The sequence below is a fragment of the Odocoileus virginianus genome, chromosome 17 (genome assembly GCF_023699985.2).
Source record: "Odocoileus virginianus isolate 20LAN1187 ecotype Illinois chromosome 17, Ovbor_1.2, whole genome shotgun sequence".
NCBI classification, from domain to species: Eukaryota; Metazoa; Chordata; class Mammalia; order Artiodactyla; family Cervidae; genus Odocoileus; species Odocoileus virginianus.
In genome coordinates this window covers 27,919,529-27,936,728 of record NC_069690.1, presented here as the reverse complement: position 1 = coordinate 27,936,728, position 17,200 = coordinate 27,919,529, and the positions used below count along the sequence as shown (strand labels likewise).

At 49.2% G+C, this 17,200-nt stretch overlaps 1 protein-coding gene and 1 long non-coding RNA gene across 3 annotated transcripts in view; one reads left to right on the top strand and one right to left on the bottom strand.

The window, feature by feature from the left end:
- The window catches only part of MYH13 (myosin heavy chain 13), a 48,561-nt gene that overhangs the window by 22,969 nt on the left and 8,392 nt on the right, over positions 1–17,200 (top strand). For both annotated transcript variants that reach the window (XM_020888533.2, XM_020888532.2), the window contains exons 18-31: positions 1,061–1,184; positions 2,608–2,744; positions 3,953–4,208; positions 5,942–6,184; positions 7,816–7,992; positions 9,388–9,533; positions 9,640–9,730; positions 10,988–11,377; positions 12,141–12,267; positions 12,354–12,472; positions 14,484–14,680; positions 15,045–15,228; positions 15,609–15,774; positions 16,469–16,593. In XM_020888533.2, coding sequence (XP_020744192.1) covers positions 1,061–1,184; positions 2,608–2,744; positions 3,953–4,208; positions 5,942–6,184; positions 7,816–7,992; positions 9,388–9,533; positions 9,640–9,730; positions 10,988–11,377; positions 12,141–12,267; positions 12,354–12,472; positions 14,484–14,680; positions 15,045–15,228; positions 15,609–15,774; positions 16,469–16,593 — 2,482 coding nt within the window. The remainder of the gene's footprint in view (positions 1–1,060; positions 1,185–2,607; positions 2,745–3,952; positions 4,209–5,941; positions 6,185–7,815; positions 7,993–9,387; positions 9,534–9,639; positions 9,731–10,987; positions 11,378–12,140; positions 12,268–12,353; positions 12,473–14,483; positions 14,681–15,044; positions 15,229–15,608; positions 15,775–16,468; positions 16,594–17,200) is intronic.
- LOC110134201 (uncharacterized) overlaps positions 9,197–17,200 on the bottom strand; it is a 45,683-nt gene continuing 37,679 nt past the window's right edge. The window contains exons 6-9 of the long non-coding RNA XR_011492230.1: positions 15,547–15,715; positions 14,432–15,198; positions 13,184–13,225; positions 9,197–9,492 (exon numbers count right to left, since the gene is read on the bottom strand). This is a non-coding gene — a long non-coding RNA (uncharacterized lncRNA). The remainder of the gene's footprint in view (positions 9,493–13,183; positions 13,226–14,431; positions 15,199–15,546; positions 15,716–17,200) is intronic.

The following is a 17,200-nucleotide window of genomic DNA, read 5'->3' as shown; positions in this document are numbered from 1 at the left end:
AGAGCAAGGGCTGGACCACCCTAAAGCAATCCCAAGATTAGAGCCCAGACACTCGAGCCTGACTGTGACTCCAGACCAGGGTTTCTCAACCCCTGCACTGTGGATATTTAGGGCTAGATAATTCTTTATTGTGAGGACTGTCCTGTGTGTTACATGATTTTAGCAGCACCCCTGGCCTCAACCCACAGTTGCTGGTAGCAACCACACCACCTCAATCTCAGACATTGCCCAATATCCCCCAGTTGAGATTCCCTGCTCTAGACCAATGCTCTCCTCCCGACTGCCATCTGGGCCCACAAATCCAGGCCTTGCCCAGGAGGGACAGGTGGGAAGAGGACACTCTAGAATGACCACTAGCTTGCAGGTCACAGCTGATTTCAAGGTTCTTTAAAGTCAGATAAGAGTCATCTCCTCTGAAAGCACCAACCCAGCCATGCACTCAGCTGGCCTTGCTTCCATATGTTTCTCTCCCTCCTGTCACAGCCCACTTGCCTAAAATCAACCCCTAGATTCCCCTCTGCCAGACTAGTCACTGTATAATATTCCATTTCCTTCTATGGCTGGAGCGAGAGAAGGTTCTAGAAGGCCTGGTCTCAGGCACAGAGCCTTTCGTAGGAGTTGAATCCATTGGGAAATTTTGCCCCTCAACTGAAACCTCCACCCTCCCCAGAACTGCCCAATTGGTGGGGGGATGTAGGTAGGTGCCAGTCCTGACCTGGCCTCCAGTGCAGGTGAGGCGTCTCCTGGGCTCACATGTGCTGGGCCAGCTGCTGGCATGGCCTTGGCCCCCCAGCAGCAGTGGTTCCCTGGATTCTGCCTCCCAGACTCCACCCTGGGTACGGGGGACACCACCACCTCCTGTCCCAGAGAGACCGGGCTGGGACCCCACTGGGCTCCGTGGCCCCGGGGCCTGAGCAGGGAGGAGCAGGAAACAGCAGACCCTCAGGAAGCAGCAGGGCCCAGCATCCTCCCGGCTCCACCCAGGGCTGTGTCACCAGAGGCCCTTCTCCAGACCATTCACACCCAGGCCCCACGCTGACCCCTCACCTTCCCTCATCAGGTACCGGATCCTCAATGCCAGTGCCATCCCAGAGGGGCAGTTCATTGACAGCAAAAATGCTTCCGAGAAGCTTCTGAACTCCATTGATGTGGACCGGGAGCAGTATAGATTCGGCCACACCAAGGTGAGCACAGGTGGGGCAGGGACGACCCCCACCCTAGGTAACCCCCAGGCCAATGGGGTTAACCCCCAACCCCCTTTTGAACTGTGGTGTTAGAGAAGACTCTCGAGAGTCCTTTGGACTGCAAGGAGATCCTACCAGTCAATCATAAAGGAAATCAGTCCTAAATATTCATTGGAAGGACTGATGCTGAAGCTGAAACTCCAGTACTAAACTCCAGCGAAGAACTAGCTCATTGGAAGAGACCCTGATGCTGGGAAAGATTAAAGGCAGGAGGAGAAGGGATGACAGAGGAGGGGATGTTTGGATGGCATCACCAACTTGATGGACATGAGTTTGAGCAAGCTCCGAGACTTGGTGATGGGCAGGAAGGCCTGGCGTGCTGCAGTCCATGGAATCACAAAGAATCAGACACAACTGAGCGACTGAACTGAACTGGGCTGCTTGTGAGCTGATGGGAGGAAAGGTGCCTCTTTCCCCTTCCGGGCAGCCTGACCTTCCCTTGCCCAGAAGCCCAGGCCAAGGGAACTCTGCCCAGGTATAGGAAGGTCTCTCTATGCTGATTTTAAGTGTCTAGAGGTTTAATTGGAAGTCCCAGCCCCAGCAGCAATAGAAGAAATCAACAGGAGCAGAGAATGAGTGCCCCTAAACGGTTAGGAGCCAAAGAGAACAGAGAACACAGAATTCCAGGGACCGTGAGGTCCTGAGAAGAATTATAACCAACAAAAATGATCACCATTATTGAGCACATGTGCATTGAGACCTGTGACATGCCTTCTATACACATTTTACCGAATCTTCCAGATCACCTGATGGTGATAAGGGTGGTACTTACTTCATGGGGTTATTGGGAGGCTCCCAGAGGACAAGAGACTTGTTCAAGGTCACGTGGGGAGTGGGTGACAAAGGCCAGCTGCAAATCCTGGCCTGACTCCGAAGTTCTGTGTCCTGAAAGGGGCCAGGGGACCATCAACCCCATTAGGGAAAAGCCTGCGGCCCCCACAGGTGCCCTGCTTCCTGGGAACATCACAGGGGCAGAGGAAGCCCTGCAGGTATGGGCAGCGCTGGGAGGGGCCCTGAGGGTGGGACTCACCTCCTCAGCTGGGCGGAGAGATAGGAGGATGAGGATTGGAGTGGGGGGGGCAGAGGCATCTGTGAGTCCCTTTGTGATTATATTTCTGCTCCATCCTTGCTTCCTGCACGTGAACTCCATCAGAATCTGTCCACCTGGGCCAGTGGGGCCTGGAACATACCTTGGAACAGGACACAGAGGGGCTCCTGCAGAGAACATAGCCCCCAAAAACAGAGTCTTGAGAGCCAGATGGCTGCTGGTCCCAAGCCAGGGCTCCAAGTCCAGGGCTAGGGCTAGACAGAGACAGCCCCCCCTTGAGTGCACAGGCTGTGGATGATCTCTCCTTTCACACAGGTATTCTTCAAAGCTGGGCTCCTGGGCCTCTTGGAGGAGATGAGGGACGAGAAGCTGGTGACCCTGATGACACGCACGCAGGCCTTATGCCGGGGCTACCTGATGCGGGTGGAGTTCAAGAAGATGATGGAGAGGAGGTGATGCAAGCCCTCGCCTCCCCGCCCTCCTCCCTGGAGCTGACCATCGCTTTGTGTTTTAGTCTTAAGATGTTCACTTATTTGTCCCACATTTACTGAGCCACAGTTCTGTGCTGGGGCCTCTGCTTGACACTGGGGATGCAGAAAAAAAATTTCTGGCCCCCAGGAGCCCACAGAAGAGTGGGAAGCAGACAACTGCTTGGCTAGTTTTCACGCTTGTGACAAGCATAGTGTCAGTTGTATTCAGGGCCAGGTGGACAGATTAGGGGCTAGGGTTGGCATGAAAGGGCAGCAAAAAAGAAAGAGCTTTCCAAAGGAGGCCTTGCATGGCTGGAGGAAGGGTGGCCTGGGGGTTGGGGGGAGCAAAAGCAGGTCACTTGACTGGAGCGAGGAGAGGCTGGCAGTGGAGGTCCCCACCTGCCACCTTGAGGAGCCCAGGTTAACTCTTCCACCTGATGGGGGGCCACGGAGGAGACGAGTGAGAGGATCAGATTTGTTTCAATATCTCAGACAGGTCACCTGGGGGACCTTCCTGGCAGGCCAGTGGTTAAGACACCACGCTTCCACTGCAGAAGGCACAGGTTTGATCCCTGTTCCAGGAAGTAAGATCCCACTTGCCACACGGTATGGCCATAAAACAAAAAGCACACACACTCAAAGAGGTCACTGGCAGCCGCAAGAAGAGCAGGCCTGAAGGCACAAGACGGGCCAAGGCCAGGCTGTAGCAGAAGTCCAAATAGAAGATGACAGGACCTGAATCAGGGAACAGATGATGGGGGAGAGAGGACGGAAGGGACTGAATGAAGCTTGAAGGGCCTTAGGCCTTCAGTAACGCAACAGGAGGCACAGCAGCACTGCGGCCAGTCCTGTGTGCGGATTCACTGGAAGCCCTTCTCCCTGGTCCCTGTCCTTCACTGCCTCCCGGAGTTTGCTCAGACTGACCACCTGAGGGTGAGCATTTTCAGGAGGGTGGTGGAGGTGGAAGCCAGCTGGATGGAGCCTCTCTCACCTCCCAAATTTGCACATGCTGCTTCCTCTCCTCTTCGTTTGCAGAACAGACTCTGGAGCTCATGGGACGGGTACGGCCAAACTGTACCTCCTTCCCTCCCACCTGACTGATAAGGGTGAAGGTCTAGGGGCCCACGGGGCCAGGGGGTGGAGACTGCCCCTTGCTGTGGTCTATTAACCCCCGTCCTAACAATACACAGGGACTCCATCTTCTGCATCCAGTACAACATCCGATCTTTCATGAACGTCAAGCACTGGCCCTGGATGAACCTGTTCTTCAAGATCAAGCCCCTGCTGAAGAGCGCGGAGGCCGAGAAGGAGATGGCCACCATGAAGGAAGACTTTGAGAGAGCCAAGGAAGAACTGGCCAGATCTGAGGCTCGCCGAAAGGAACTGGAGGAGAAAATGGTGTCCCTGCTGCAGGAGAAGAATGACCTCCAGTTGCAGGTCCAGTCTGTAAGTATCTCCCCGAGGCCAGGAGGAGCCATCAGAGTTTATTCAAGAGATAGTGGTGCCACCCAGTGGGATCCTGGGGTATTACATCACTACCCTGCTAGTAAAAGGAGGCCAGCCCGGGCTTGTGGACTCAATACACTGCAAAACACATCTGCAAAGTGAATTTCTGCTCACTTTATTTCTCCCTGCCTTCTACAGCAGAGTCGGATGTATTTTTGCTGTGGGCATGAGGGGGATGTGTTTGTCATAATAAAAAATCTGTCAGTGATGTACCAAGTCTTTTTAAAAATCATGTAACTAAATCACTGGGAGTTCCCTGGTGGCCTAGTGGTTAGGATTCCAGGTTTTCACTGCCATGGCCTAGGTTCAATTCCTGGTCAGGGAACTAAGGTCCTGTAGGCTGAGTGGTTCAACCAAAAAATTTAAAGATAAAAACATTTTAAAAAATTAAAGATATGCATATTTTCAAAGATATAGGGAAAATGAAGCTGTATATCTAGTACATAACACTCTAGCAGCGTAATGGTCTCATTTCACAGAGTCAAGACATTTAGTGTTTGCTCTTTTTAATAAACTCCCAATACATTTACCCTCTGCCTTAAGTGCATAGCACCTCCTCCTCCCCTTCACCTTCCCAAGCACAGTGACCACAAGAACAAGTTTTGGAACCAGATATCTGGGTTTACAGCCCAGGTCCTCCACTTGGCAGTTGTGTGACCTCAGGCAGCTGACTTATCTTCTTTGTGCCTCGGTTTTCTCAACTGTGAAATGGGCACAGCAATAGCCCCTCACCTCTTAGGGTAGCTGGGAGGCTCAGATGAATTCATGCATGTAACACAGAACATGTTCAGTAAACACAGAAGGCTATTCTTGCCAGACTCTTTTTATCCATTACCTTGAAATGCGTGTCCAGTTCTCACAACACTGAGAAGTAAGAGAGGATATAATCTGTTTACATTTAACAACATAATCAGCTAATTGTGGCCACTCCAAGAGACTCACTGCAGAGCCTTCTGGGGAATGTACATATTTAATCACTTGTTTCTGTCTATTTGGGGTTTTCTGTTCTGTGGCTTAAGGAAGCAGGCCTCAGGAGTCGTAAGAAGCACTTTGCTGTGGAGAGTTTTAAAAGGTGGTCAAGTTTGGGAAATATTAGTTAGCATGTAAAAGCACAGAGTGGATGAGTTGATCTTCAACTCGTGTAGGAGGAAGAGGGAGATAGCTGGGCGTCCAAATGTGGCAAATTTGCAGAGGCTTTATGAATGCTCCATGTGCCTTGGCTTGAGAATTTCTCTTAAGTAGCTGACACCATTAGTGGCTAAAAAAACAGTATTTGGATTACATACATGTGTATGTGCATGCATGTGTGCACACATGTGCACATATGCGTGTGTATATGTGTGTTTGTGGTGATGACCCATTCCTTGACTTGGGTCCAGATAATGGGCTTCTGGAGGGTAAAGCCCTTCCCTCTGAGGTTGGTCAAGAGGCTGATTAAAAGACAACAGTCTGTAAATAACATGGTCCTACTGTATAGCACAAGGAACTCTACTTCACATCCTGTGATAAACTATAATGGAAAAGAATATGAAAAAGAATGTGAATCTATATAAATGAATCACTTGGCTGCACAGCAGAGATTAACACAACACTGTAAATCAACTATCCTTCAAAAAATAAATTAGAAAAAAACAATGATCTGCTTGGTTTGTTTTTGTTTTTTGTGTTTTTAGGAAACAGAAAACCTGATGGATGCCGAGGAACGGTGTGAGGGACTCATCAAAAGCAAGATTCAGCTGGAGGCCAAAGTGAAGGAGCTGAACGAGAGGCTGGAAGAGGAGGAGGAGATGAATTCTGAACTGGTTGCCAAGAAGAGGAACCTGGAAGATAAATGCTCCTCCCTCAAAAGAGACATTGACGACCTGGAGCTGACCCTCACCAAGGTGGAGAAGGAGAAGCATGCCACGGAGAACAAGGTGGGCATCCCCACCCCTCCTCCCAGGAGGAGACATGTGGGGAGGGAATTGCCTGGAAGTGGGAGGGGAATGATCTGCCTCTGCCCTGTTCTTAAATCCATGGGCTCTTCCCCTGCCCCTGCTACCTGCCTGGTCCCACCACAAGCTTCTAGACCCAACCCTTCCTCTACAAAGCAAGAGATCCCTCAGGAGAGGCACTTGGCACAGGGAAGCCAAGAATCGTGCCCACAGATCAGGGAGGCAGGTGGTGAAGGAGGCAGAAAACTGAACCACACCAAGGACTGGCAGGAAGGTTAGAGGTACAGGGACCCTCATGCATTACTGGTAAAGTGTAGACTAATGCAGCCTACGGGAAAGCCATCCAGAAATTCCTAGCCGAGTTAAGAATCCATGCATCCTTCAACCCAGGATTCTGCTTCTGGGTATACAGACCAAGGAGTTCTTCTGCCAGGTCCACAAGGGGACATGTATGAGGAGGCTCACGGCAGCATTTCTTGTGGTGGGGGGGATGGATGCTGGAGGCAGGATCAGGGTCCACCGGGGGGCAGGTGGAGAGGTGAGATGTGGAGGACACACAACAGGGTGTACCACACAGCCACTGGGACAATGAGATGGATGTGTAAGACCTAGTGCTGAGTGTGGGGACAAAGGAAGAAAATGAAATATATAGCATGAAACTATTTATGTAGACTAAAATTACATGCACACAAAATAACACATACTTCACAAAAATTCATGGAAAGTACAATCCATGATTCACATCATCTTTGTTCCCAGGGAGGTAGAGATGACTCAAGGCAGTGTCGAATGGACAACTGGGCGTTGATAGGGAGGTGATAGGCAGGGGCGGGGACTGGCAAACTGGAGAGCACTTGCCCTGCCCCCAGGTGGCAGCAAGGACCCAGTGCCAGCCAATTGTTGCCAGGTGGGGATGTGAACACCACATGGCCAAAGTTTCTGATTTTCCTTGAGAAATCAGACATCCAGATTTCAGGTGAAATCTCAATTTTTCCCCCAATGTTTACAACTTATTCAAAAGTTGTAAACTATAGTTGTAAACTATCATGTGGCCAGATTTGGCCCACAGGTCAGGAATTAACAACTTCTGACCTGGATGAGTGTTGCACGTGGGAAACAGTCAATTTAATGCTTTAAAGCTCCATGGTTGGTGCTCTTGCCCTTCTTCCTGACACAGGGGACTCCCCATGCTGGATTTTCTTGTATAACACCTCCTGCCTATTCCTCTTCCCCTTCCTGCCTCATTCTAAACCCTGGCCAGCTAATAAACAAATTCCCATGGGTATAATCTGATGAGTATAGGTTGATGAGTATGTGTTGTTCTTTGGAGGCAGCATATTTGCATTGATAATGTCCTTCTGTATACCATATGATGTCCTCTTTAAAAAAAATTATCCTAAAGGGCCCTGTGATAGGCCAGTGAGGACTGAAAAACACTAGAGGCTGCCAATTTCAGGATGATGCAGCCAACACCATGGGCACCTGCTGGAGAGGCAAAGAAGCGTAACCAAAACAGAGAAAGTCAAAGGAAAAAAAAAGAATCAATAGCCTTTGCTGGAAGCTTCTGGTTTAATTGTTTGAACTGGTTTCAACTGGTGATGATACTCTCTTAGGTAAAGAATCTTTCAGAAGAAATGACAGCACTTGAAGAAAACATTTCCAAACTGACCAGAGAGAAGAAATCTCTGCAGGAAGCCCACCAGCAAACACTGGATGATCTTCAGGTTGAAGAAGACAAAGTCAATGGTCTGATCAAAATAAATGCCAAGCTGGAGCAGCAAACAGATGACGTGAGGATATTTCATTACTATGCCCTAACACTGATGACTTGCAGAAGCAAAGACAAGATGAGGTCTACACAGGATGCAGGGGTTGAGGGTTCTGACTCTGGGGTCAGAATCTCAGCCCCTTCCAAATAAATGTGGAATGCTGAATGAGCCACTTAAACTTGTGAAGCCTCAGTTTCCACCTTGTGAAATGGGGAATCAATTAGCTTTACCTCCAAGAGTTTTCATGGAAAGCTTAGCAAATAGAGTATGTTCAGCAAAATGTTAGCTGCTAATATCACCACCACCATCATCATCACTATCATCCTCACCACCACCATCACCACAATCATCACCATCAACACCATCATCACCATCATCGTCACTGTCACCATCATCACCATCGTCATCACCATCATCATCACCATCATCACTATTATCCCATCACCATCACTATCAGCATCACCGTCAGCATCATCACCATCACCGTCACCATTGTCATCACCACCACCATCACCATCATCACCATCACCACCATCATCACCACTGTCATCACCATCATCACCACCACTATTATCCCATCACCATCACTATCAGCATCACCATCAGCATCATCACCACCAGCATCACCATCACCATCAACACCAACACCACCATCATCACCATCACCGTCACCAACATCATTATCACCAGCATCATCACCATCAGCAGCAGCATCACTATCATCATCATTATTAGCATCCACTTGTAGGTCCTTGGGTTCCAACAGCTCCAATCCTGTTCTAACTTTGTTAAAAATGAGTTTCATTGGTGGCCTGAAAAATTACCATCTATCCCCTCCCTACCCCCACACCAGGTTACACTTTTTTCTTGATATAAGAGCCAGGTTTGAAGATTTAAGGTTTCACTCCCAATCATGGTTAGAATGTTTCCAGATTGCTGCAACTGTCCTGAGGCCAGAGCAGGTGTCCTCCTCCCCAACAACTCCTTTCCCTCACCGCCACCGTCCCCCTATATACACACATTCTTTGCCTAAATCTCCCCACAGCTGCATGGTGCAGGCAGGGGAGAAGATTGATAGTACATAATCTAGACCTTCACAGGCACAGCTGGTGCAGTGCCCTCCCACAGATGCCCCATTTGTTCTGTCTGGGTAAGAGCATGCATCCCCCAGCACCATGTTTCCATCATGGTGCATGGGATAGGCCAAATGGGCATCGACTGAAAGAGGCACTGGGAGGCCTCTGAGGGGATCCAGCCTTTGCCAGAGGAGAGAAGAGGGAGGAGGCAGGGGACCATGCTCCCTCCTGGGGCAGAGGCGAGGGCTCACGCCTACAGGATCCCAGGGACACTGCCCTTGGCTAAGAGGCAAGCTCAGTTCCCAGCAAATCTCAACCCTACCCCACCATGTCTTCTCAGCTGGAGGGCTGCTTAGAGCAGGAGAAGAAACTGCGGGCTGACCTGGAGCGAGCCAAGCGGAAGCTGGAAGGAGACCTGAAGATGTGCCAGGAATCCATCATGGACCTAGAAAATGACAAGCAGCAAGTGGAAGAGAAACTGAAGAAGTAGCTCTTTCATGTGCACCTCTGTGTTTGAGCCTGAAAGCCAACTTCTGCCTTTGAAGGGTGCATAATTCGGGTAATTTAAATATATTTACCTATCTATTTGCAGGAAGGAGTTTGATATCAGTCAGTTACAGACCAAAATTGAAGACGAACAAGTTCACAGTCTGCAGTTACAAAAGAAGATTAAAGAACTGCAGGTAACGTGTGGACACCTTTCCCCAACTGGAAATCCCTGTATCAGGGACCTCCTTGCTCCTTCCCCTAGGTTTCTCTTTTGTTAGTATTTATATATTTGGCTGCACTGGGTGTTAGTTGCAGCAAATGAAATCTTGTGTTGCGTCGTGTGGGCTTAGTTGCCCCACAGCATGTGGGATCTTAGTTCCCAGACCTAGGGATTGAACCTGAGTCCTCTGCATTGCAAGGCACATTCTTAACCATTGGACCACCAAGGAAGTCTCATCCCTAGGTTTCTTTTGCTGCTTTTTTGTCTTAGCCCTGTTGGAGCTGGAGAGAATCTCCTTCCATTTTTTGAAGTTAATATTCAAATTGTCTAAGTTGCATATAAATAGATTTTCTTGAAGATAATTAAAAATATTACCCATAGACTAAATATTATTGATAAGGGTGCTGTAAGCACCACCCCTAAGTCCAGGGTCCTTCCATCTTCTCGGAAATCCAATGCATCCTCTGGATCTTTTGTACACAAGGATCTATGTACATAGACACAAAGAAAAATGTATAGGACATGCATGCATGCATGCTAAGTCACTTCAGTCATGTCAACTCTTTGCAACCCCATAGACTATAGCCTGCCAGGTTCCTATATCCATGGGATTCTCCAGGCAGAATACTGGAATGGATCTGCAATGGATTACCATGCCCTTCTCCAGGGGATCTTCCTAAAGGGAACAAGAATATTAAATAAATATGTATATATATATAAACTTCTACATAATATATATGTATATGGGGACTTCCCTAGCAGTCCAGTGGTTACAACTCAGTGCTTCTTCCGCTGTGGGCCCATGTTTGATGCCTGGTCAGGGAACTAAGATTATCCAAGCCATGTAGCATGGCCAAATATACATACACACACACACACACATATATATATATACAAAAAATATATATACTTAAAATATTAAATAGAGACTATCATTATGCAAGTCACTCTCTTCATGTAGCAATGCATTCTGCAGAGCTGTCCGTGGTAGACATGAGTGGACATCTTACTACTTCGTGGTCTCCTGGACCATGGGATCCATCACGGTTGATCTGACCATTCCCCTACTGATGGGCACTTAGATTGTGGCCAAGTTTTCTTCCAAGGATTTAATGTTATAATGTATTCTTGACTTAATGAAGCCCACCCCCATTCCTCCCCACCATGTCCTCCCCAAAGTGGGGCTGTTGCCCAACCCCCCATGACCTTCCTGACCCAGTGACCCTTTCAGGCCCGCACTGAAGAACTGGAGGAAGAGGTGGAAGCAGAACACACGCTCAGAGGCAAGATCGAGAAGCAGCGCGCAGACCTCTCCCGGGAACTGGAGGAGATCAGCGAGCGGCTGGAAGAAGCCAGCGGGGCCACTTCAGTCCAGATCGAGATGAACAAGAAGCGCGAGGCCGAGTTCCAGAAACTGCGCCGGGACCTGGAGGAGGCCACGCTGCAGCATGAGGCCACGGCGGCCGCTCTTCGCAAGAAGCACGCGGACAGTGTGGCCGAGCTGGGGGAGCAGATCGACAACCTGCAGAGGGTCAAGCAGAAGCTGGAGAAGGAGAAGAGTGAGCTGAAGATGGAGATCGACGACATGGCCAGTAACATCGAGACCGTCTCCAAGTCAAAGGTACCTGATGCTTCTGCTCTCTGCAAAGACGAGGCAGCATCCACCTTCTGGGTGAGCGGGTACAGTTCCATGCCTGCAACTCACTGCATGTTCTGAACGGTAACACTCTCTCCACTTCCATCTGCTCCTGGCTCCCCAAATTCATTCAGGTCACCAGAGCCCTGATCCAAAAATCTGCTACAACTCAAGATCTCATCATTCATCCAGTATTTCCCAAATGCTTCCAATCCATCTCCCATTTTCTTCTTTATTTATGCATTCAGGCCAGCTAAGTCACTTCAGTTGCATCTGACTTTTTGTGACCCTTTGGACTGTAGCCTGCCAGGCTCCTCTGTCCATGGGATTCTCCAGGCAAGAATACTAGAGTGGGTTGCCATGTCCTCTTCCAGGGGATCTTCCCAACCCAGGCATCGAACCCAGGTCTCTTATGTCTCCTGTAGATGGGTTCTTTACTACTAGTGCCACCTGGGAAGCCCATTTATTTATTCAGTTATTATTTATTTGGCTGTGTTGAGTCTTAGCTGTGACGCACAAAGTCTTGTTGTGATGCTCAGACTCCAGTTGCAGCACATGGGCTTAATTTCCCCACAGCATGTAAGAGCTTAGTTCCCCAACCAGGAATCAAACCCGAGTCCCCTCCATTGCAAGGCAGATTCTTCAAAGTGGCAACCCCACTTTGAAGCTAAACTATCAAATGATTTGATACTGGGAACCCAGGATCCACTTTTCCCATTCATGTTGGCTTTTTTTTTTTTTTTCCAAGAGTAATGTGGAAAAGATGTGCCGGACTGTGGAAGACCAGTTTAATGAGATCAAAGCCAAGGATGACCAACAGACACAGTTAATCCATGACCTGAACATGCAGAAGGCGAGGCTGCAGACCCAAAATGGTGAGGATGGGCAGGGCCCCGGGGTCCCACTGCACCATGGGAGAGGGTAGTCCAAACCCTGACGTGGGCCCACATCTGTTTGCCAGGGGAGCTGAGCCACCAAGTGGAAGAGAAGACCGCTCTGATCTCACAGCTAACCAAAGGCAAGCAGGTCCTCACCCAGCAGCTGGAGGATCTTAAGAGGCAGCTGGAGGAAGAAACCAAGGTAAGGATGGATGCCTCCATCTAGAAAGGTAGAGTTGGGTAGGACCTGAGAGGCCATGGAGCTGGTTGAGGGCAGTGCTGTGTCATGAAGTCTGATGCTGCTCCTCTCTTCCTTGTAGTAGGACAGGAACATGCTCTTGGAGGTTCCAGAACCTTGGCATTGGATCTCCTTCTTCAGAGCTAGAAAACTCTATCAGGGTGCTCCATCCTCGGAGCCGCTCTGTTCCCCAGTGGAGGGGCTGATAAACTCCCCTCCCCTACCACTGTACTAGTTGGGCCATCTCTGCCTCTGTGCATCTTCCCACTCTGCCCAGCAATCATTCTACCCCCTTGAAATGCCCTCCTTTCCTCCATCACTCTTTGTGTATCACCAGCTACAACACCTACATTTAAGAACCCCCCCTCCTCCAAAAGGCTGGGTGGTTTTGGGGCACCCTTGGGACATTTGCATAAACACAAACACCATCATCATGTTCTTGAAATCAATATCAAGATATTTATAATTCACATCCCCCAACTAATCTGTCAACTCCTAGAGGGCAAAAATTATTTTTTCCCACTGTAGTAGTTAACAGTAGCTATAGCACACAGTAGAACAGTGCACACAGTAGGTGCTTAGTAAATGTTGTCGATGTGTGTTTGAAAACCAAAACAGAAAACCAAAACTGCACATTTGTAGTTCTGAGGTTGCCATGTGCCGGCTAAAACTTACAGGGCACTCTTCTGGAATTCCAGCAAACTCCATCTGCCTCTCCTAAAAAACAAGAAAAGTGCTGTATTTGTCTCCCATCTTTCTCGTATATGGTTGGGGTCCCTGGGGGACTTTCGGGGCAGAGGGAGTGGAGAGAATCAGAGCCTGAAAGGGTTCCTTCCAGGAGCAAGGCTGTCCTTTGGCCAGGATACAGAAAGAGCTAAGCTTTCCTCTCTGGGAAAAGTTTGTTGTTTATTTGTGTCTTTGTTGTTGTTGTTCAGTCACTAAGTTGTGTCCTACTCTCTGCGAACCCATGGACTATAGTCCATCAGGCTCCACTGTCCATGGGGTTCTCCTGGCAAGAATACTGGAGTGGTTGCCATCTCCTTCTCTAATTTGTGCCTTTAAAAGGATGCAAATATATGAGTTACTGCACTGGGCCAACCAGAAAGTGTTCTGTGACCATCATGATGAGAGCTCCAATGTCCTCCCGACCAGGTGGAAGTGAGTGATGGAGGCCTCAGACATGTCCCCCTTCTGCTTGGGAAGAGGTGGCAGAGCCGTGGAAACCACACAGCTCATGTCAGAATTCTCGGGTGGGGACACAACCCCCTGATGACACCAGAATACACTTTTGGGGTTTACATGGGCATGGTATTCCAAAACACTGCATTAAGTAGTGAGAAGATTATCCCTTTCTGATTCTCCTCCAATTATTCTGATTAAATAAGGAAAAGGTCTCAATTTTGATGCTGTTGTTTAGTCAATGAGTCGGGTCCGACTACTTCTAACCCCATGTGACCCCACCAGGCTGCTTAGTTCATGGGATTTCCCAGGCAAGAATACTGGAGGGGGCTGCCATTTCCTCTTCCAGGGGATCTTCCCAACTCAGGGATCACACCCAAGGCTCCTGCATTGGCAGGAGAGTTCTTTACCACTGAATCACCAGGGAAGCCTCTCAATTTGGATACCATCTCTCTAACACTGGTGCATCCTCCTCATCAAAACACAAGAGAGTAGGACTAGGACACAGGGCCATAGATGCAAATTACTTAGCTAGAAGGTGGTAACATTGTCTTACCTCCATTGCATTTACTCCGTTACCTTCTGTTTATGGCAAGTGTTAATGACTTTTCACTTAAATATAATAGTCTACTTTTAAAAAAGTGAAGTAAATAAAACAGGAGCTGTGCTGTTCCAGCTAAGTTTGTGAAGGCAGCAAGTGAATGATTCAAGTTGGGAAACACCGGTTGAAACAAAATTACTTACCCTGGAAAATGACCAAATGGTTCTGCAATGTGTCATCACGGTGATTCCGCAGGCCAAGAACGCCCTGGCCCACGCCCTGCAGTCCTCCCGTCATGACTGTGACCTGCTGCGGGAACAGTATGAGGAGGAGCAGGAATCCAAGGCCGAGCTGCAGAGGGCGCTGTCCAAGGCCAACAGCGAGGTGGCCCAGTGGAGGACCAAGTACGAGACGGACGCCATCCAGCGCACGGAGGAGCTGGAGGAGGCCAAGTAGGGGCTCCCAGGTTACGGTAGGAGAGACGGCCTTAAGACACAAGGAAGAGACAGGACAGGCCTGTCTTCCTCCCTAGGCCTTCAAGTTTTCTTAAGCACACAGATCCGGTCTCCATGCCCTTCCCCCTGTGTCCTGTCCATTCATTCCACCTGGTCCCCTTGGCACCTCCTAGGTGACTGCTTTGCCACCAAACATTTTGGGATTCTTCAGGTGATACTTATATCCTATCCAATCATCAAACTCTAGGCCTTGGTCTTGTCAAATTCCAGTCCTTTATAGATGGCTCCACTCCCTCCTGATCTGACAGTTACTTCTGAAAGAGTCCACCCTTCCCAGCAACAGTAGGTCTGATCCTCTTAGGAAGAAACTGGCCCAGAGGCTCCAGGAAGCAGAGGAGAACACAGAGGCCGTGAGCTCCAAGTGTGCGTCCTTGGAGAAAACCAAGCAGAGGCTCCAGGGAGAGGTGGACGATCTGATGCTGGACTTGCAGCGGGCCAACACCGCCTGCGCCTGCCTGGACAAGAAGCAGAGGAACTTCGATAAGGTCCTTCCTCATCTCTTGATGCAAGAGACGTGTGAATGCACATACCTTGGGGGAGGGGGAGGCGCACAGAGTGTCAAGTCCAGAGTGGAGAGTCTGGGGCTTTGCACTGTCTCTTGATTTTGTGACAGTGCCTCTGAAAGGGATTTTATTTTTCATCAAAGTTAATTCAGATTACTTTGAGACCAGCATATCTTTCAGAATACAGCAGATCTCTGTAGAGATATCAGAGTTTGGAACCCCTGAGTTTGGGGAATCCCCCTGTTTCTTTGGTCTCTAAAGATGGAAGGGTCCCACTTTGGCCTTGCTGACATGACTCACTGTTAACATGACTCAGTTCCTGGCCTTCTCAGCTCCTCACAGGTCCCTCTGTCACCTCCTAGGTCTTCTCAGAGTGGAAACAAAAACTGGATGAGAGTCAAGCTGAGTTGGAAGCAGCTCAGAAAGAGTCCAGGTCTCATAGTACTGAGGTCTTCAAGATGCGCAACGCCTACGAGGAGGTGGTAGATCAGTTAGAGACAGTGAGACGGGAGAATAAAAATCTGCAAGGTGAGCACTGCCCATTGAAGGGGTAAGAAAGCGCCCGCTCTCTCCCCAACTCACAGGGCTGTGACAGTCCCCCTTCTCTTCCAGCCACCTCTCCCCCACTTAGCCACAGCCGCCTCCTTCTCACTGCCCCACAAAATCCTCACATCTACTCAGTGACCCCAAGACCCAAAGTCCCCCAATGGAAGGCATAGTGGCAGCCAAGCCTCGTTCTCAAGAACAGAGGGCTCATGGGCTGCCAAGCTCCCTACACTGCTAGAAAACAGATCTTTCGTGGATTCTGTCTCTATGTGGCTTTGTGTCCTCGGGTCTGACACTAAATCCCTTAAGGTCTCAGACTCCTGACCTACAAAATCAGACCAGACCCAATGCCCCCGAAAGCCCCTTCTATTTCCAAGACTCTGATTCCATGCATACTCTCCATGATTTCCTCCCTGGTCCTCTCCAAGACCACTTTGTAGACCGTGTGAAGGTGCAGGGTCACACAGTGTTTTGCTCTTCCTCCCTCTGCCCCTCCAGGTGAGGCCACACACCTGTGTCTTACCGACACCTCCCCCGAAAGGCTACACTGTATTTGTTCTCTCCTGTATGAATGACATGAATGAACTGCCAGTCCTTCAGTTCCCTGGCAAAATTTGATCCTGTGTGATCAAACAGAACCTGTGGAAATAGCCTAAACCAAGCCTGTCCTTTGCAGAAGAGATTTCCGACTTAACCATGCAGATTGCGGAAACAAACAAGAATCTTCAGGAAGTGGAGAAGACCAAGAAGCAGGTGGAGCAAGAAAAGTCAGACCTCCAGGCTGCCCTAGAAGAGGTGGAGGTAAGTGCCTGGGATGTGATGGAGAAGCACAGAGCACTGCGGAAGGGGGGCTAGACCATGCTCCCTGGGCACCCTTCCTGCCAGGAGGCACTGGAGCTTTGACGGAAAGAACAATCAGCTGCCCCCACCCCACGGTGGGGGTGGGGAGGGCAGCCGTGTCCTGCAGCTTCATCTCCTCCATGTCCTTGTATAATATTTTCCCTCTTGAATAAATAAACCTGTTCTTTATGTCCTCAACATCTCAGAAAGCAAGAACTCCATCACCAAACATCCTGAAAGCCAGCTCGGAATGCCTTAGCTTCAGCAAAGAGATATGTACAGTCATATTTGGCCACTGGGAATTCCATGTGGCCCATAGAGTGCAATGTCCTGATTTAATCATCCACGGTGGCCCGTGCAGGCCAGATGGTTGAGACGTTCCTAGGGAAGTTTCCATGACTCAGGGTAACAGGAGAGCAATTTCTCTTTCTCTGTCTTTTTAGAGATGAGGTAGGCTCCTGATTTATGGTCACTATTTTTTTTACAAAGATACAGTTATCAAATTTTTACTAATTCAAAGCGATGCTCTGTCCTCAAGACATAAGGCTGTTTGTTTATAACAAAGTTT